At 45.1% G+C, this 21,701-nt stretch overlaps 1 protein-coding gene across 2 annotated transcripts in view; it reads right to left on the bottom strand.

Moving 5' to 3' along the window:
• Positions 1-4,398: 4,398 nt before the first annotated feature.
• Positions 4,399-21,701, bottom strand: part of Lima1 (LIM domain and actin binding 1) — a 99,654-nt gene continuing 82,351 nt past the window's right edge. For both annotated transcript variants that reach the window (XM_036207514.1, XM_036207515.1), the window contains exons 8-11: positions 18,508-18,565; positions 15,752-15,861; positions 8,198-8,331; positions 4,399-5,655 (exon numbers count right to left, since the gene is read on the bottom strand). In XM_036207514.1, coding sequence (XP_036063407.1) covers positions 4,647-5,655; positions 8,198-8,331; positions 15,752-15,861; positions 18,508-18,565 — 1,311 coding nt within the window. In that variant the 3' untranslated portion in view covers positions 4,399-4,646. The remainder of the gene's footprint in view (positions 5,656-8,197; positions 8,332-15,751; positions 15,862-18,507; positions 18,566-21,701) is intronic.

Raw genomic sequence — 21,701 nt, forward strand, 5'->3', positions numbered from 1 at the left:
CCCCACAATCAAATGTTTCTCTGCAGTTAGCTCATTAACAGTCAAAAAATTTAAAAAATACAGTAATATACATAATCCAAACTCTCTGTGTATTTTACATGGCTAGCTTTTTCTTTTTCTTTTTTTTTTTTTTTAAGGTTTATTTATTTATTATGTATACACTGTTCTGTCTGCATATATGCCTACACACCAGAAGAGGGCACCAGATTTCATTACAGATGGTTGTGAGCCACCATGTGGTTGCTGGGATTTGAACTCAGGACCTCTGGAAGAGCAGCCAATGTTCTTAACCTGAGCCAGCTCTCCAACCCAGCTTATTTCTTTTATATTACTTTTACTGTCTCTTTAAAGTCTTTATTTTTTAAAACCATTTATTCTTTCTATAACTGCCTATACTATTTTTCCTTTCTCTCTCAAGTCTACATATATTTTTTAAAACACACTGTGACCTATTTAGAGGTGTTTTTTTTGGTTGTCCCCCCCCCATCCCACCCCGAATCTGTCTTTATTTTGTATCTGTAATCCTTTCCTGACCATTGCTTTAAAATGCTAAGTGGTCATGGCTAGGACCAAAGCAGTGGCTTTGGCTGCTGGCTCCACCCCGTTCGGCTTCCCAACATAGGGCAGGTACCTAGGAGAGTCAGGTTACCCTCCCAACTCAGGGGTCCATCTGCCATCAGGTAACGTTCAGCTGGCCCACAAACCCTTGTGTCTGTATGAGTAAAAGCTAAAACTGTCACGCATGCAGCATGCTGTGCAGCTAGGAGACACGTCTGTGCACTGCTGCAGAAGCATCTAGAAGATGAGCAGTGACAGAGGAACTGAGACTGCAGTTGAGAGACTGGGAAGACTTTAAGCCCCGGCTGATGCTAGAATTTCAGAGTTGCCAGTCTAAATCCTGGGCAATAGCTCGTAGCTGATGCTGGAGAGTGTTAGAAGCCCAGCTTGTGAACCTCTGGAAGTGGGAGCTGCCAACACTGAAGGCGAGGCCTCTCTGCCTCGAGATGACATCTATCCTGATCAGGTCACCCAGCTAGCCATTTCTGACAGAGATCTCGCTTTATGACGTTATCAGTTTGGCCTGGTGTAGTCTTAACAGAAAGCTGCCGGTTGGATATGTAGCAGACAGGAACAGTCTCCTGAACCCTGTGAAGTCCAAAGACGGTCCCCCCCAACCCCGCATTCTTCCACAGAAACGTCGCCCCCTCCTCTTTTTGTTTGGTTGTAGGACTTTGTTTCCATTCTCTGTACCTTCATAGTAACATCGTCTATCTCATCCCCTGAAGGGCACACAAACAGTGATCTCAATTCTGGAAGCCCTTGACACATGGGGACATACGCAATGGCTATCTGCAGGCACTCCGCTGCTTTGTACAATGTCAGCATATATAGCTTGTGCAATGTGGGCAGGTCAAAAGGGAAGGTACACAGTCTGGGTAGTGGGACTCAAGCCAGGATTGGATATTTCCTACGTCCGTGAGGTTGATGTGTTAACTCTTCACTGAGTGTTGATTCCTAATACATTTCAGCAGGGGATGGAGGGCAGAGCAGGAGAACTCTGCCATATATTCATAAGACTAGAGAAGATGTCAGGTGTGGTGGCACACTCCTTTAGTCCCAGCACTCGGAAGGCAGAGGCAGGCAGATTTGAGTTCAAGGCCAGCCTGGTCTACACAGAGTGTGTTCCAGGACAGCCAGGACTACACAGAGAAACCCTGTTTCAAAAAACAACAAAAAGATTAGAGAAGATGTTATAAAGATGATATAACAAATTGTCTCCACTGGGCAGTGGTGGCGCATGCCTTTAATCCCAGCACTTGGGAGGCAGAGGCAGGTGGATCTCTGTGAGTTTGAGGCCAGCCTGGTCTACAGAGTGAGTTCCAGGACAGGCACCAAAACTACACAGAGAAACCCTGTCTCAAAAACAACAACAACAACAAAAAAAATACAAAACAAAATAAAATTTCTAAAATTCATTTTCTGGACAAGGTCTTCCTTGTAATCGAAGTTGGCCTTGAACTTCTGGCCACCCACTTGCCTCAGCCTCTTGCATGTTGGGATTACAGATGATTCCAGCTCTTTTCTGTCTTTTATTTTTCATCTAAGTGTATATTTTGCTTGCATGTTTATCTGTGTATGTCAGTAGGGGGTGTCAGACCCTCTAGAACTGCAATTAGAATGGTTGTCGGCCACTATGTGGGTGTGGGAACCAAACCTGGGTCCTTTGTAAGAACAGCAAGTACTCTAAAATGCTGAGCCATCTCTCAGCACTCACAGTAATCCTCCTGCCTCAGCCTCCTGAGTCCTGGGATCACAGGCGTGGGCCACCACATCTGGCTTTACAGGCTATTATTAAAACAACAGATCAACAACAGCAGCAGATGCTTGGAACAGCTGATTCTTCAGAAGAAATCAACAGCCAAGCCTGCTCACACCCAGATCGGGAAACGGGCACTTTCAGCAGAGATGGTTAGAAATTCTATTTTGCATGTTAGGCATAATTGTAAGGTGAATTACTAAATGTTGAATACAATAAGCAGTAAAAACCACCACTGGAATTTGAATTGGTAAAACAAACAGCTCATTTTGAACACACATACTAATTCTCTTGCCAAATTACTTGCAATTTTCCAGAGAAATTTTGTCTTCCTTCAGGGTGGATGAAAATCCACAATTCAGCTCAACATCACCATCTAGTGGTGAAATGAATTCATAGCACATTTCCCCCCTCAAACTGCTTAAGTAAAAGATCCGGAGAGAGCAAAGGAACGACAGAAAAGGAAAGGTGGAACGTTGAAATGTAAATTAAAAGCTTTATTGGATAAAAATGTTTTAGGCTAAAAAAGACTATTAGCAATCATTATTTTACATCTCGAAGACAGAGCTAAATCTCTACAAATGCAAAAAGGCCTCTACCTTAAAAACAGCCCCCCCCGGGCCCCCAATACATATGATTTGGGGTATCAGTCACGTACAAATGTACCCTGTGCTCACTTATAATGCTCTAAAGCCCTGACACTAGAGAGAACCACCTGTGCTGGGTTTTGCCAACTTGACAAACAGAATTGCCTGGGAATCTGAACTGAGGAACGGCCTGTGACAGGTTAGTCTGTGGGCACTGTCTGTGGGGCCACCCCTGGGCAGGCAGCCCCGGGTTGTATAAGAAAGCTAGCTCAGTAAGACATGGAAGTGGAGCCAGGGAGCAGCGTTTCTGCCTCCATGTTCCTGGCTGTCTTCTCTTGATGCAGACTATAACCTGTAAGTGGAAATGAACTTCCCCCTTTCAGCCGATTTCTGCCCAGTCTTCCCTCACACCAACACCTACCTACACTAGGGCACCATCCAAGAAGACAGATCCAAAACTGATTTAACTTAGCCCTGGAAATAGCATCTGCCATAAAAGCCAATACGTTTCAGAGCTGATTGGTATTAACAAGATTTGCCCCAGGGTGTCTGTGGAGATCTGAGCTCGGCGGTCCCTCTTGTTATATCTCTCCTTTAGAGTCTTCATTTTGCCCCACATGGAGCATGGGAAACCCTGATCCAAAAGATCTTATGAAAACACTGCCGCTTTCAGTAAAGTGTGAGAAGCCACCAAAAGGAGGTCAGATACAGCAGGTCTCTCCAAGCACCGGAGCATATAGGTTGGCCCTTTGTCCCAAAGGTATTTCGGTAGGGTGGCTTATTTTTTTTATTGGTGATTATTATTTTTGGTGAGTGGGCATGTGTGCCACAGAGCACATTTGTTAGAGAATAACTTTGTGGACTCGATTCTCTCACCTTTATGTGAGTTCTGGAATCGAACTCAGGTGGTCAGGTCCCTATGGCAACCACCTTTACTCAATGAGCCATCTCACTGGGCCAAAGGTTGCTTGCTGTATTTATTATACCTCAATAATTAAAAATGCACAGACTATGTGGGATGCAAAGCAAGAAGTTTCCCATATCTACTAGAGGGAGAAAATTAGTAAAAATTTTTGAAAGACTAAAAATATTTGATTTAACAGCTGAGTACTAAAAAATGAAATTGGTAAAAATATCTATACTGTGCCCTTTATACTAAAGTGCTTCTGGCCATGATATGTAGGCACCTAAATCTGTTTTGTTTGTTTCCAATTCCGCAATGGTATTTGTAGTGTGAAAATGTGCCACTAACTGTCTAGACACTTTAATATTGACTTTTGGGAACGCAGTGGACGCTGGTTACATCACTGAGAAAATCTCCTGCTTAGCACTTTTGTGTATCTTCACTGTTAAAATGGAGTTTCTTTCTTTCTTTTTGTTCTTTTTGTTTTTTGTTTGTTTGTTTGTTTTCAAGAAAGGGTTTCTCTGTGTAGCCCTGGCTGTCCTGGAACTCGCACTGTAGACCAGGCTGGCCTCGAACTCAGAGATCTGCTGTCTCTGCCTCCCGAGTGCTGGGATTAAAGGTGTGTGCCACCACACCAGGCTTAAAATGGAGTTTCAATAATGCACTTAGAACTGATTCTCTTTTGCTTGTTTTCTGTTTTGGTAGCAGGAATTCATTTCTAATGTTGCTCCCACATAAATGACAGTTGGCGCCAAAGTGCCTGTCTGGGCACACTTGATAAAGGGCAGTGACAAGCTAGCATTGCCGGGAGTCGATGGCGCCCACACGGCAAGCTCTGTCACTCTTCATCCTCGTCGTCGTCATAGTACCGGTTTCTCTTGATCTGTTCCTCCACAGACAGCTCTCTGACCAGGTCCCCCTCCCAGAACCCGACATCTTGAGATTTTTGATTCTGGGTAGTGAATTCTTTAGTAGGAGTGGTGTCTACAAAGCCAGACCAATTTGGAGACGCGGGTTCTAGTGGAGACTGCTGCTGCGCGAGGTCATTGCTATCATCTTCGTCTAGGTTTGCTCCATTTTCTACGAAATTCTCACTCTCCAGCTCCAAACTGTGAATGTCCTTGCTCCTCCTCACGGCTTCGTCCCTGGTGGAATCCTTGCTCTGCCTCTGTGATTTCCCCACGCTCCCATTCTTCCCAGAGGCTTTGGCATTCTCCATTAGTTTTCTCTCTGTTTCCATCCCTCCTCCAGTCTCCTCACTCTGCTCCGACATGCTCCACCCTTTCCTGAGAGGTGACGTCATCTTGGGATTCTTGATGGAAGAGGTTCGAAATGAAGCCGCTACAGTGAACGGTCGGCTCCTCTCCTTCAGTGAGGAAGATCGCCTCAGCTTCTTCAGGTCCAGATCTACATCCTCGGGAGCCTCTGTCTTGCTGGTTTCGTCCTCAGGAGGCCACTTGGGCTTAGAGACTTTGAACCCTTCCTCCATGGTACTTCCCGAACTGCCAAGCTCGGCTGGGGGCGGCCAGGCGATCCTCAGCTTCTTGGTCTCAGCTGGCTTATCTTCCTTCTCCCTCTGAGAAGAGGCCTTGGCTTCCATACTTGCAGCCAGGACACCCACCTTGGCGATGGGTGCATCTTCTACCCCGGGGCTATGGGGGGTCTCCCCTGCACTTGGAGGCTGGGCTGGTCTCTCTAGGGGTTCTTCCTTTTCACTTTTACTTGCCCAAAGATCCTTATGTGGTCTGTGCCCAAAGCCCTCGTCGTAATTGCCCTTAGACTTAAAGAGTTGATTGAAGTGAGGCTTACAATAGATTCTTCCATGTAATGATGCATATGTCCCTAGACTGTCATCAAAAGAGGAAACAAAGTCAGTGAATTTTCCCTTATACTCTCCTTTATATCAGCTTCAATCTAGTAGTTCCAGTATTTTCCAAAGATGGTGAGAAACTCTCCTCCCCCAGTTTGGGTGAGATATATCCCCAGTCCTAGAAAAATATCTTTAGAAGCACATAAATGACTTATTATAATACCTCTTTCCTCTCTTCCCCCCCCCCTCTCTCTCCCTCCCTCTCTCCCCAAGACAGGGTTTCTCTGTGTAGCCCTGGCTGTCCTGGAATTCACTATGTAGACCAGGCTGTGTTGTAGAATATTATTTCAAGGTGTATTACTTTTGTTTATGCTCTGGAACGTTTAATGACGCAACGACGTATCTGATTAAATAATATTCACCTGCGGGCAGGAGGCTGAGTCAGCAACTAGCTGACAGGAAGTGGTGGGGAGGGGCCAGGTGGAGAAGGGTTTACAAGGAGGGGTGAGGAGAGGCTTGAGGGCTTTTTGGGAGGATGCTAGCAAGAAGAGCAGGTGAGCTACTTGCTGTTCGGCCTCTGAAGAGCAGAATTCCACCTTAACCTTTGACTCTTGAGTGCTTTAGAGGGACAGGGGTTTAGTTAGATTCCCTTAGAAGTTTGCAAGATTCAGTGCCTGAGGGAACAGACTGCCCTCCAGCTTTGGCCCTAGCAGCCTAACCGGGGCTGGCAGCTGCAGAGTTGAAGTTGCTGATTCAGAAGGCAGCAAGCATTTGAAAAAAGGACCAGGCTGGCCTTGAACTCACAGAGGTCCACCTGCCTCTGCCTCCCAAGCCCTGGGATTAAAAAAAAGGTGTGTGTCACCACTGCCTGGCGTACCTTACCCTCTTTTAAGAGCTCTTTTTTTTTTTTTTTTTTTTTTGGCTGGAGAGGGCTTGTATTCACTACATAGCCCAGGCTGACTTGAACTTGAAATCCTTGTTTCAGCCTCCCGAGCACTGAGATCACAAGTGTGCAACACTACTAGTTGTTTTTATCTTTACACAAAACATGTTCATTCACTCCCTGGGCTAAATCCTCACCGGGTTCTCTCCTTACTGATACACAATTCCTCCTTTTCAAATGATTTCATTCTCCTCTGTCCAAATGTTTAAAAGTCACTTCTCCTGTAAGCCTCTCCCAGGTAACCCTGCTTAGCTCTGATCACTCAGACATTTATTTCCTCAGTATTTATGACCTGTAACTCTGATCCGTTTCCTCCTGGTTTCTCTTTAGTGCTGACCAGGCTAGACTTGAAGTCACAGAGATCCACCTGCCTCTGATCTTGAGTGCTGGGATTAAAGGCGTGAGCTGCCATGCTCAGCCCACTGTAATGGCTTTTAAAGGATCATAACTGGGCTGGAGAGGCTAAACACTGGCTGCTCTTCCAGACCACCCAACATCCACATGGCAGTTAGCAACCATCTGTAACCCCAGTTCCAGGGGATCTGATGATGCCTTTTAGCCTCTGCAGGCAAACCACTCATATACATATCAAAAAACAAACAAAACAAACAACAAAAAAAGGTCATAGCAATGACAGCATTTCCCCCAAAGAGATACATGTTTTGTTGAAAAACTAATTCAAAGCCAGTCAGTGGTGGCGCACACCTTTAATCCCAGCACTCTGGAGGCAGAAGCAGGTGGATCTCTGAGTTCGAGGCCAGCCTGGTCTATAGAATGAGTTTCAGAATAGCCAAGGCTACATAGAGAAACTGTGTCTTGAAAAAAACGGTAAATAAATAAATTTTAAAAATTAATTCAGTGGGCAGAAAAAGAAGTCAAGAGCGGAGATTCCAGAGGCTGATCTTAGGAGTGTTAGCTCCTAACTAGGTAAGTTAGAGCAATCACTGGTCCAGCTGTGGTCAGGTGCAAACCCCATAAGTACCCTGTAAATGCCAGGATATCTTTCAAGAGTACTCTAGGATACTTTCTTGGGAAGGAAAGATGGAAAAAGTAACATCTTGGATGCTCTCTTCCCCAAAACTATGCAATTAAATTAATGTGAAACACTTCCCCAATCTGCCATATGGGTAGTTTAGAGTCCCTTCCTTTCTCCCCACCTCTCTTCAGCATGGGGATTGAACCTGAGGATTTATGTATGCTAGACATTCTACCCCTGTGATATATCCTTGGCCCTCTTTTTCACTTTGGGTGACATGGTTTCACTAAGTTGCTCAGGCAGGCCATGATCTTGAGGTATTCCTGCCTCAACTTCCCACGGTAGTTGGGATGCCAGGCCCATGTCATGCCTTGGGTTAAGTTTATGGTTCTAAGACACCACAGGAAAACATTCTACTAAAGTTGGTGATGGGTGAGGGGCCTCATTAGCAGTTCATAGTATTTCAGTTCTAACACACCAGAGCATCAAGAAGGCCCCAACATCATCATCATTCTGTATGATGGAGCTGTCACTGAACAGAGCCTTTTACTCTACCAGGAGCCCCAGAACCAACAGCACTTTTTGTGCTTGTGTGCTAAAAGCCAGGATCCCTCTGAACTCTCACTATGCAGAGAGAGGGCCTGTCTGAGACTGACTTACCTAAGCTTGTTGTTGCAGTAGGAGCAGCGGAAACAGCTGATGTGAAACACCTGCTGGTTGGCCAGGAGACGTTCCATGGGGTACACGGTCTTCTGGCACTCCACGCAGATCTCTTTGGCAGGTGCCTGAAACTTCTAGAGAAGGAAGTAGACAATTTCAGCATCTGAAGCGATGGCTTGGTACTCTGCTGAGATGGGCCTAGGATTTAATTTATCTAAGGGCCATTCTCCGAGGAACCACACCTGCTCAGGTTCCACCAGCTGATTTGTTAGACTTGGGAGGCTCTCTTGAGTTTCTGTACCAAAGTGTGTAGCTGCCCCGAGTGTAGAAGCCTTTCTTGGAGGTCAGGTGGGTTTGGGCTGTGTTGCAGAGCAAGGTGTACACAAGCACACACACACACACACACACACACACCACACCCCTACAGCAAACATTAAAGATAGAGATCTGTAGTTAGAAGAGCAGGGAGTAGGAGAAAATGAAATCATAACACAAGAAGGAAGTTCAATCCATGTAGCAAGTATAAGGAGATGATTGTATCAGCCTGGGGGTTGGGGGACCCTAACACTCATGCAGAAGAAAAGCATTAAGCTTTGGGAACGAGGTAAAGGCATTCTGATTTCAGCAGAACATCTTTTGTTACTCTCTGGATGCGTTTTATTCTAGTTTTTTAGGCAGATTTGTATGCTGCCCAAGCTACCCTCAGACTCATCATATTTCCATGACTTTTATCCTCCTGTTTCCACTTTCTCAGTGCCAAGAATATATGCATAAGGCACTAATCTAAATGTGGCATATTTAAACAGCTTTTTACATTTATTCTTTTTATTTTATTAGTGTATAAATGCCTGGCTGTTTCCAGTGTGGCTTTGAACTCATGGTGATTATGTGGAGGTCTGAGGGAAACTCTGGGGAGTTTGGTCTCTCCTCCTTCTGTATGGGTTCTGGGGATCGGACTCAGGTACTTAGGTTGGCACTAAGTGCCTTTACATGCTAAGCCATCTTGCCTAGCCCCAAGTTAGGCATATTTTTAAACAAGCCTAAACTGACACACAAATGCAATAATTTGTAAGAGAAACAAACCACATCATTAGATTCCAGAAGGAAGCACAGCCTACTGAATTGCCTAGAACATGTCTGAAAACTAACAGAGAATAAAAGCAAGCCCCGGGAAACGTTACAGTTAATGACTACAAATTTATGAACTGCTTGCAAACTGTGGAATAAGAGCTGTCACGTTGTTCAACACAATAATTCAATTTCTAAAAATATAAGAGCTGGGGACTGGGGATGTTGTTCAATTGGAGAGAGCTTGCCTAGCTTTGTATGGAGCTCTGGGTTCATTGCTCAACACAGAATAAAACTGGGCATGGTTGTACATGCCTATAAACCTAGCACTTGGGAGACAAAGGCAGGAGGATCATAAATTCAAGGTCATCCTTAGCTATACATCAAGTCTGAGGCAAGCCTACACCTCATGGACACTAAGCCCTGCCTCTACGTTTGCTGTTCTAGCCTTGATAAAGGCCAGAATTCTAACACATATTATGAGCATTTACATGACGAAAAGCCTAAAGTGGCTACTGAAAGTGGCAGGCCCCGATCCTCTAGACTGTAATGTCCCTGACTTGACAAACATCTTGGTCAACCGAGGAAGACCGCAATTTAGGTGTCCAGGCAACTCTCACAGGCACCTAGGTGTCCCCCGTGGGGCTTAGGTGAGCTTGGGTTCTCAGCAGAAAACAAAAGATGGCCCAGGACCAGAATTTAGTTAAGCCCAAAAGACCATGTCATAGGCAGAAAAGGCTCAATTACCTTGAAGATGTGTCCATAAAACAAACAAACAAGAGCCAGGCGGATCTCTGTGAGTTCGAGGCCAGCCTGGTCTCCAAAGCGAGTTCCAGGAAAGGCGCAAAGCTGCACAGAGAAACCCTGTCTCAAACAAACAAACAAACAAAAACACCATACCAATTGTTCATTTGCTACAGGAACAAAATAAAAAAAGAAACGGGGACTGTTTTTCAAGTAGGCTCGATAGGAAACGGAAGCAGAAAACAAAATGAAAGTGAGGACTATAAAACGGAATTTAATAAAATGAGTGGGAATCCGAAGGATTTAAGAATAAAAAAGCAAGCTGGGTGTGGTGGCGCACACCTTTAATCCCAGCACTCGGGAGGCAGAGACAGCCTGGTCTACAGAGTGAGATCCAGGACAGGCTCCAAAGCTACACAGAGAAACCCTGTTTTGAAAGAAACAAAACAAAACAATCCCTTTCACTGTAGGGGTAGAGTCCTAAAGAGAAAAAAAGGTTGAACAACCAAAGACCAGAGGCTACCTTAGTTAACCAGCCGTCGGAAAGTATTGAAGGTGACCCAAGTCGCTGCAGTGAATGCCGTGGAAGCCACTACGGCACTGTCTGAAGAACAGGTGTTTTTTTCTTTTACAGACATTCTAACGGGATTGGATTTAAAGGGAGATATTGTTGCCTCATTTAATAAGGTCTTCTCTATAAGGACTAGGTATTTTCTTACTCAGTAGCAGGACTAGATTAAAATGCAGAATAAAATTTGAGAATAACGGTACCAGTGAAGCTACTGGAGAGAACCTGTCTGAATCATAAGTCAAACTGTGTAAGTAATAGGATAAATGTGTTTATCAGATTGAGAATCTTTTTTTTGGGGGGGTGGGTTTCGAGACAGGGTTTCTCTGTGTAGCTTTGGAGCCTGTCCTGGATCTCACTCTGTAGACCAGGCTGTCTCTGCCTCCCGTGTGCTGGGATTACAGGCGTGTGCCACCACTGCCTGGTGAGAACCTTTTTCAGTTGCAAAGAGAGGATCCTGTATTTTAACAGTTGAAATAGATTTGGGAGAACAAGGAGTAAAGGATACAGCGAATGCTTACACACACACATACACCACACAGACATACACACACAGACATACATAGACACATACACACCATGCACATACCCACACATACACCACACACTCAATACACACACATATACCACACACACACACACACACACACACACACACACACACACTCATCACAAACACACCACACACACAGACATCACAGACACACACACTCACCATACACACCACACACACACACACACACACACACAGAAGGAACACACCACGGAAGGATGCAGCCCAGGGGACAGAAGGGAGAACCTGAGAGACAGTGAAGGTTTTGCTCACATTAGGAGGAAAGTGGAAGGGCAGGAGCAGAAATTAGGTGCCAGGAGCAGGACGCAGAAGCTGGAAGAGACGAACAGGAACCTTTAATGAGTACACAGCATTGGTGTGCCCTGGAGCACTTGACTGCAGCCGAGCTGAAACTCAGGCTCCAATCCAAGAGTAAGACCACATTCCCTTTCAAGTAACGATCCAGGAGGCAGAACCCACCCCCTCTCAGATCCACCTAGAACACATTGAGCCTCAGGAGAGAGAAGGCTTTCATGAAACTTCACCCACAAAAGGAGTGTCTCGATAATAATTCTTCAGCCTTTTATTGCCTCCCACACCTGACCCCACACCTGCCCCCTTCAATAAAGCTTCACTCACACAACTGAAAAGTCACCCCCCTCCGTGACATCAACTTGAAGACCGCTGCCTCAAACAACGGACTGGCCACAGGTTCTGGCTGGCCAGACCCACCAGGTTTCACGCCTCACAGTCTCTCTTGCTATTAGTTAAGGCTTGCACAGCAGCTGCCCAAGGGACCTTTACTGTCACAAGAACAACAGAAGAGACTCCCAGCATGGTCATGTGCCAGATCATAGTGGCTGTGCTGTGTCTTCCCGTTAATTCTCCGTCCTGGGCTCTCAGCCACTTTTCTGTAATTTCCCCCATGTCTATTCAGGCAACAGGAAGCAGTCTGTGTGAAAACTCTTCCATTATCAGAGGGCTGGCGTGCATCCTGCACATGCTGCCATGGTAGGTTCAGACTCGGCACAGCCGTGCCCAGAACTCTGCCAACACGGGAATGTTAGACACGTCCTGTCTTTACAATCTATTTTTTCATTGAGTAAGCGAAGACTTTTGTTCTTATTTCTCCTCCTCTATCCCCTTTCTCCCCATAGATGCTGAAGTATGAGGGGCATCAGGTGCCTGACCAAGGTTACACACAGTCAGGAACAGAATCAGAATCAGAGCCTAGAACTCCTAACTCAGACTGACAGTGTTTTCTACACTGTGCGGGGCTGTTGTTCAGTTTCCGTAACTAAAGGCAGCTCTTTGGAGAGGAAGCCCTTACACACTCAGCAAGCTGTAGTCTTCACTTGATTTCAAATTAAAACGTGTAGCTATTATCGTCACCATATTCTGGAATGAATGGGGCAACATATAAATAATTAATATTCATCAACACAGCCTTTCCCATATGAGGAATATTACAGACCTTCTGTTGATGGGCATCTATCTACTTAAAGCTATTTTCCAATGAATCTCCATGGCTTCATCTATATTCTTTCAACATTTTGTCTTACACATATTTTTCAGCCTAATGAAGGCTCAGCGGTGGTGTATCTGTGAATGAGGGGGTAAGGGAAGCAGCTGGCCATGGGCAGTGAAACTAAGCCTCTAGACATAATGAAATTGGGAAAAAATTCTGCACCGATGCCAGACTGCCATTCATCAGATGAATACCACAAATGCCGTTCATTCTTTCCTTCCAGTTTGTGCAGAATAGCTAGGTAATAAAAGAGAAATTCTTCACCGTGCAGTAAATGGTTGAGCTGGCTCTGTGTGGCCCGCAGCTTCTCTGAGAAGAACTCTCTGTGAACTCACTCTCAGGACCATTCAGATCCCAGATAGATGGCCTCTAATAGACTGTCTACAGGAGAGGAGCGGTGACAAGATGCTAGTGACCTTCAATCACAATTCTAACAGCTTTGTAAAAGGGCATAAACCCCGCCTGGGGGAGGGCAGCTCAGCGGAGAGAGCTGGCTTAGCATGCTGGAGGCTCAACATCCCCGACACCATACAACAAAGCCCATACAACATCCCACCTCTGTCAGCAGGACCATTTGAGGAAGAAAACCTGGGCCTGGGCTATATCTTGGCACAATGAGGACAAATGTGTAATCCTCAGGGCTGGTCACATCCTCCTGCCTTCTCCTCCCTTCTGGGTCTTGATCTCTTCCCCCCCGCTCCCCCACACTGACAACTGAAAATCCCTGAAGCCAGGTATGGTGGTAAATGTCTGCAATCTTTGTACTTGGGAGGCAGACACAGGAGATTACAGGACTGAGGCTAACCTGAGCTATAACAGTGAACGGAGGCCAGCCTGGGCTGAATAGTGAAACCCTGTCTCAAACAATTTTGGAAAAATTGTTAGAAATCCCCAGAGTTGGGGCTAGATGACGCTGGGTAAGGGCTCTGGCTGCTCTAGCCGAGGACTTGGGTTCGATTTCCAGCACCCATACAGTGGCTTGTAGCCACCTGTAACTCCTGTTCCAGAGGACCTCATGCCTTCTTCTGACCGTCACAGGGTCCAGGCGCACACACATGGCAAGCATACATGCAGGCAAAACATTCATACAATAAAAATAATAAAGATATACAATTGTAAAAAGCCTCCACAGTTTCTTGAAGCAGAATGGGCCTCTGTCCCAGCCCACCAGGTTCTGATGTCGATACTCTTTTTGAGAATGAACTGGCAACTTGAACTTCATAGCATCACACTTCACCAAGTGAGCTCTCTGGCCAGTTCAAAATATACCACATTCTTGCTTTCTCCACACATGTATTTTAAAAATATTTATTCAGTTATTTATTTTGAGACAGGATCTCTCTATGTAGACGTGGCTGTCCTGGAACTCACTCTGTAGACCCACAGAGATCCTCCTTCTTCTGCCTCCAGAGTGCTGGGACTAAAGGAGGGCGACACCATGCCTGCCAATATTTATTTTCATTTTATGTGTACTAGTATTTGGTCTACATGTGTGTTATATGCACTGCATGTGTGCCTGGTGCTCCAGGAGGACAGAGAGGCCGCTGGACGCCCTGCAGCTGGAGTTAGAGTCCGCTGTAGTCACCATGTGGCTGCTGCTGCTTTACAGGAACGGCCAGTGCCCTCGGCCATCTTCCAGCCACCTGCAGTTTTTACTTTAAGAAACTAAACTTTGAAATGATTTGAGTTCCCTGCCTAGGATGCCCTATTTTTCAGTGACAGGCACTGAGAACAGATCTTTTTCCCCCCTCAGGATGCGTGGGACTCAAAATCTATTTTGAGTGAACAAATGTATTCTTAGCTGCATGTAATTTCCCAAAGTAGAGAAACAGCCTCTGTTGCCAAGTCTAGGGCCCTGAGGCCAGTGATGCCAGCAGGTCTTTCTGTGTGCATTTGAAGCATTTACCTTGCTTGGAGACGGTATGGGGGACTTGGGGGCGGGGAGAAAACAAACAGATCTTAAATAAAGAGGAGATGAATTTAGGTCTCATGCCAGGCTCTGCACACCATGATCTTTTGAGCTTTGGACTACTAACACACAGGGAACTGGGCAGGCGATGGGCTTTAGTCTTCACACAGGTTTTCAGTCCTGAGGTGTGAGTGTAAAGGCAGGCCGTGAATGCTCCTGCTGAGTGACCATGGACAAAGCCCACATAGGTCTGAGATAAGCATGAAGAGATTTACCCTATGGATTTTCTCTGACTAGCTCAGGAAGACCTGTGTGATGTGTCCTTTTACAGAGCATTCATTGGCTGAGGGCCTGGAGGACCTCGGTCCAGCATTGGGTCAGCACAACCACGCCCTACGTCATCTGGCCGAAGAGGCAGAGGAGGGTACCAGAGCCATGTTGAGAAAGCAGTTGTTCTCAGTACCAGATGTTTGTTCTTAGATTAACCAGGGCTCAGATTCTTCAGTTAGACAGAATCTGTAACCAGGTCAGATAGTCTAGTCACTGGGCTTTTTGTTTGTTTTGTTTGTTTGTTTAGATAGGGTCAGTCTCAATGCATAGTCCAGGCTAGCCTAGAATTTGCTATCCTCCTGCCTCAGCCTCACCATGCACCACTATGGCTGGCGTGTGTGTGTGTGTGTGTGTGTGTGTGTGTGTGTGTGTGTGTCTGTATAAGTGCATGTGGAGGTCAGAGGCCAATGCCAGGTATCTTCCTCAGTCACTTTGTTTTTTAAACATCTTACATTTTCACCATCTATATGCAAATTACTAAGTGTGAGGGGGGAAAGAGTTCATAGCTTCCATCCTTTACACTAGGAAAACAAATTATTATTATTTTTTGTTTGTTTTTCAAGACAGGGTTTCCCTATGTAACAGTCCTGGCAGTCCTGGATCTCACTCTGTAAACCAGGCTGACCTCGAATTCACAGAGATCCACCTGCCTCTGCCTCCCAAGTGCTGGGATCAAAGGCGTGCGCCCCCCCACCCCCCCCCCCACCCCGGCCTGCAAGTGACTCCTCAGTACACCCTTACTGGCATTATGTCTGGGACTGCCCAAACAGGTAATGATGAACAGAATCACAGAAATTGCAGCATGTGGAACTGGAAACAAGAGTCTAGGACTCAGGGAGCAAACGCCACCATACCTTCACTGTTTTGGAAGGAGAACTTTCCGGAAGACTGGAGGTTCTGGCGTCAGGACTCAGGGGCTTAGGGTGCACAGGCTGCTGGACCTCACTCTTCCCCCAGGGGTCACCTGATGGAGTCACAAAGGCAGGCATTGTAGAGTAGCTCATGGCAAGGTTCTTTCCAAAAGCAGAGCATGGGTACTTCCCACCAGGGACTGGTCCTTCTAGCATCAGGGAGAGGAACTGCTTTTCTGTGAAGAGGGTTCTAAACTGAAAGTGTCCTGGGCTCCCCAGGAGTCAGGCTGTCAGTTAGAGACCTTCTCACTCCGCGGCACACGCCTGGGACCCAAACCACCCACATACCCAAACATTCTGCTCTGAAGCATGTACCATTTCTTCTTCTTCCTTCTTTCTTTCTTTCTTTCTTTCTTTTTTTTTTTTTTTTTTTTTTTTTGGGTTTTTCGAGACAGGTTTCTCTGTAGCTTTGGAGACTGTCCTGGATCTCACTCTGTAGACCAGGCTGGCCTCCAACTCACAGAGATCTGCCTGCCTCTGCCTCCTGAGTGCTGGGATTGTAGGCATGCGCCACCACTGCCCGGCTGTGTGCCATTTCTTAAGGCTGTGGATAGACTTGGTGTTTTTGGTAATTGGCACACCCAGTAACTTCCTCTGGGGTGCTTCAGCTGAAGCTGGGGAAAATGTGAGTCTTTGTGGGTCATTCTTTAAAAAAAAAAAAAAATTTAGACACAGGGTCTTGCTCCAGCTGGCCTCAAACTCACCTTGCTTCTTCCTCTTGAGGGACAGTTTGCTTTTTCTGGATTACTTTTAAAGCAGATATCAATAATGAAAATACCACATAAAGGTTTTCTTCCTAATTATTTAAGTAACGTTATATGAGTGAAGCTCTTGCCAGTGTATGTACCTCATGATGTAACTCAGAAGGTACAGAAAAGCCATTCACACAGCTACTAAGGGGCCATTTAAACAAAATTCCTGAGTCTAGAGTTGGGCTGGCAAGACGGCTCTGCAGGTAAAAGCACCTGCCAACAAGCCTGAAGACCTGAGTTCAATCCCCAACATGCATACAGTGAAGGAGAGCACAGACTCCTGCAAGCCGTCCCGAGTCCACATGAAAATAAATGGATAAAAATATAATTTAGGGCTAGAGAGATGGCTCAGAGGTTAAGAGCACCAACTGCTCTTCCAGAGGTCCTGAGTTCAATTCCCAGCACCCACATGGTGGCTCACAACCATCTGCAATGAGATCTGGGGCCCTCTTCTGTGAACATAACAAATAAATAAATGAATGAATGAATGAATGAATGAATAATACATATATATATATATATATATATATATATATATATATATATATATAATTTAAATGTTTTTTTAAAGTCTAGAGGCAACAAAGCACTAAAAGGTTATTGTTTGTTTCTGGAGAAAAGACAAAGAAAGAAGAACTGTATTGCAAACCTAATAAAAAAATCTTTGAGTTCGAGCCCAGGGATGCAGAAATGTGCTTGTGATTTCAGCCTTGAGCTTTTCTGGGCAATCTGAACATAAATCTTGGTTTATGCTCTTACCTCAGTTTTGAGGGTTTCTGTGTTCAGATTTGTTGTCGGGGAAGCTAGGAATCTATACATATTTAAAAATAATTCGTCGAGCTGGGCAAAGTGGTTCATCTTTAATCCCCACTTGGAGGCAGAGGCAGGTGGATCTCTGTGAGTTCAAGGCCAGCCTGGTCTACATAGGGAGTTCCAGGACAGCCAGGGCTACAAAGAGAAACCCTGTCTTTTTTTTTTTTTTTTAAAAAAAAGGAAAAAGGAAAAACCGGGTTGGGGATTTAGCTCAGTGGTAGAGCACTTGCCTAGCAAGGGCAAGGCCCTGGGTTCGATTCTTAGCTCAAAAAAAGGGGAAACACCAAAAGAGCAAACCAGAACAACGGTACACTGAAAATCAGACGTGGTCTTGGTATCACAAGCAGTGAAACACGTCTCTTATCTCTAATCACAGCACCTAGGAGGCAGGCAGATGTAGGAGAGTTCAGTCTCTTCTATACAGTAAGTTCCAGGCTAGTCTGTGTACAGCAAGACTGTGTCAGAAAAATAAATACATAAAAATAAAGATAGTACAAATAAAACCCAAATCTTTTATCTTTGAGAAACCAGGCTTACAACTACTCCAAACAGGATCAAATTATGTCAAAATTTAGCTCTTGGGAGAAAAATGCTCTCCAATAATGAACACAGTCCTTCTTGAACATCTCTGTTGAAGTAAGACTTCAAGATCAGTTACACAGCTTCGGACCTGGAAGAGTTTAGTGCCAAAGGTAGGATAAGTTCAATGAGAGAAGTGCTGTTAAAAGTTACTCTTTTAGTAAGGGCTGGAAGGACAGCTCAGAAGTTAAGAGCACTGGCTGCTCTCTCAGAGGTCCCAGGTTCAATTCCCAGCACCTATATGGTAACTCCAGTCCCAGGGGATCTGGTGCCACTGTCTTGACAGGTACTATAGACACACAGTACACAGACAACATTCAGGCAAACACCTATGTACATAAAATAAAAATAAATAACAATCTCAAAACTTAAAAAAAAACCTCTATATTCTGCGTTAGCCATGTGTAATACAACTTCTCCCTGAGCTATGAAAGGTGTGACGGTGTTCCAGCGGCGGTCCCTAAGCCCAGAGGAAACTGATGAGTTCGGCTGCTGGGCGTGCTGTCCCTTCCTCTGCAGGGACGCCAGCATGCAGAGCTAAGAGCAAATGCTTACAAGCATCATCTTCAGCAGGGCTAGAATGGGCCGCCAGGCTATTCTCAGTTGCAGAAACCTACAAGAAAAAGACAAAAAAGATTAAGGGGGATTAAGAAGAGCATTAAAAATAGAAAAGCATCTGCTGCCAGTGCCATAAAGACCTGCTGACTCCAGTTAGTCACTGGCTGCCTGGGGGGAATAACGGCCAGAACAGCCGAGCATTTAAAGGAGAGGCAATGATCATCTTTTACGACGATATTAACGTGCCTCTCAATTACAGAGGCGCACTAGAACAGACTGCACTCAGCTGCCAAGTGTGCATCGTCTCCCTCATAAAGAACTTTCAAGCCATATCTCAGGAAGCAAAAACCAAACAAACCCCCGTGTCAAGGAGAGCAAACCCTACAGCAAGGGAAAGGAACATATTTAATCACAGGGGTTATTCTTACTCTGATTTTCCTGGTTTTCTGTTTGGGTGTTTCGGGTGGAGAGGTGGAGACTTGGGAGGTGGAGGGAGGGAGAAGTTAAAGATAAGCCCCTGCTAGACTGTGAGTGTGACGCTAGCACGCCCTCTCTCAATCTATACATAAAGAAAGGATGGGGGGAAGGAAGGGCACTTGTTGCTCTCGTGAAGGACCCAGGTGCAATCCCCGGCACCCACGCGGCAGCTCACAACCATCTAGCTCTAGTCCCAGGGAATCTAACACCCTTTTTTGGCCATTTCAGACACCAGGCACAAACATAGTGCACAGACATACATGCAGGCAAAACACTCATACACATAAAATAATAATAACAGTAATAATAATAAAAGTATGTATCTAAGAAGAATATTCAAAACAAAACAAAACAAAAAAAGCACCAAAAACCAACAAAAATATTCTAGTCTCAAAATGGCAGGGTTTTTTGTTTTGTTTTGTTTTGTTTTTTTAACAAGAAGCAGACCCTATGTGTAGGTATATATTTTTGGTTCAGAAGCCATCAAACTTGAATAAAAGAACTGCCTCTCTCCCTCCTTTATATATGACCTAATCCTTCCTGGTGTACATCTTCTATAAAGATCGCGATGCTGGTTTTCTTTTCTTTCTTTTTTTTTTTTTTTAATTTGGAGCTGAGGATCGAACCCAGGGCCCTGTGCTTGCTAGGCAAGCGCTCTACCACTGAGCTAAATCCCCAGCCCCATGATGCTGGTTTTAATGGGTGACACCAAGGGCCTATATCAAGATGTCTGAAGAACTGAGTTACGATGGAGACTAAGTTGTTGGCTGACCACAGTGGATGCTGGCGTTTCCCCTACGCTCCATTCACTACAGGGATTCTACCTTGGCAAAGAAGAAGCGAGAAGAACCACAGCTGACATTTACTGAGTGTTTACTATGTGCCAGGTATTGAAATGATCGCCTCCACATGCAGTATTCCATCCATACAGTTTTTGAAAGTTATGTTTGATTATAAAAAGACCTTTACTGCTGGCTGGTTGGCACATGCCTACAATCTCAGTACTCGAGAAACAGAGGCAGGAGAGGCCAGTAATTCAGGGTCATCCTTGCCTACACAGTAAATTAGAGGCTAGCCTATGCTACATGAGACCCTGTCACCAAAAACCAAAACCAAACAAAAAAGACCCTCAACTCTTTGTTGACTTTGTAGGTGCACCCATCCTGGGATGTTCTTCCCTTTCCTCTGACCTAGTCCCCTGGGGCACTTAGTGCTGACATCATGACATAACGTATGGGTGGACAGGTGTCACCACTGCAGGAACTTCCAGGCAGGAGCACCAGAGACCATGCTCAGACATCTCATTATAGGAAAAGCAACAGTTTGACAAAGCATGGCATTTCAAGAAAGTTACTTGGGGTTGGAGAGCCCCAAGTGGTGAAGAGCACTGGCTGCTCCTGCAGAGGGCCTGGGCTCAATTCCCAGCTCCCACATGGTGGCTCACAACTGCCTGTAACTTTAGTTCCAGGGGATCCAGTGCCCTCTTACATTCACAAAGGATAAATAAAAACATATGGGCCGAGCAGTGGTGGTGCATGCCTTCAATCCCAGCACTCTGGAGGCAGAGGCAGGCAGATCTCTGAGTTTGAGGCCAGCCTGGTCTTCAGAGCGAGTTCCAGGACAGCCAGGGCTACACAGAGAAACACTGCCTAAAAAAAAAAAAAAAAAAAAAAAAAAGTGTGTGTGTGTGTGTGTTTTGTTTTGTTTTGAAAAGAATGTTTCCTGTAGCATTAACATCTTTTTGTAGCAGACCGAAGTTCAAACAGAGCTTAGGTACTGGTTAACGAAAGGTCTGGGTCAGGCAGTCCAGGGAGAGCCCAGGCTCTGGAAAACCTACAGACTTTGAGGAGCGCTTGACTGACGTTTACTGTCTTTATTGCCTCCTTCTCCACCCACTCCCTGATTTATGATTCTCTTGCGGCTCTGCTCCTTTGCACTGTAATTAAAATGTTCCGATCCTGCAATTCAGCCCAGAGTTCTAATTTCACATCAAATCGGCATGAAGACAATCAAGAAAACAGCACAAAGATAGAATTTAGGACACCAGGAGCATCATTTTCCAGACAAGTATTTCTTCACTTATGATCTTTAGGTAAAGATGGGGAGATTTCAATGCTGGGATTTTTTTTTTTTTAATTTATAAATCATAAGGAAAATTCCAAACATATTTATTTGTTGTATTTGAGAAACAACTTTCACTAGCCAGGCATGGTGACCCACATCTTTAATTTTAGCACTCAAGAAGCAGACACAGGCAGATCCAGGCAGATCTCTGTGAGTTCTAGGCTAGGCTGGTCTACAGGATCTGTCTCAAAAAAAAAAAAAAAAAAAAAAAAAAAAAGTCTACAGTTTATACAATGTATTATTATTATTAATATATTTTTTTTCAGTGCTGAGGACCGAACCTAGGGCCTTGCACTTGCTAGGCAAACGCTCTACCACTGAGCTAAATCCCCAACCCCTATTATTAAGATTTTAAAAAAGATTTTCTGGGCTGAAGAAATGGCTCAGTGGTTAAGAGCACTGTCTGCTCTTTCAGAGGTCCTGAGTTCAATTCCCAGCAACCACATGGTGGCTCACAACCACCTGTAATGAGATCTGGTGCCCTCTTATGGCCTGCACGGACACATGCAGGCAGAACACTGTACATAATAAATAAATCTTTCTTTAAAAACAAGTATTCTGGGGGGTTGGGGATTTAGCTCAGTGGTAGA

Source organism: Onychomys torridus, chromosome 16 (assembly GCF_903995425.1).
Source record: "Onychomys torridus chromosome 16, mOncTor1.1, whole genome shotgun sequence".
NCBI classification, from domain to species: domain Eukaryota; kingdom Metazoa; phylum Chordata; class Mammalia; order Rodentia; family Cricetidae; genus Onychomys; species Onychomys torridus.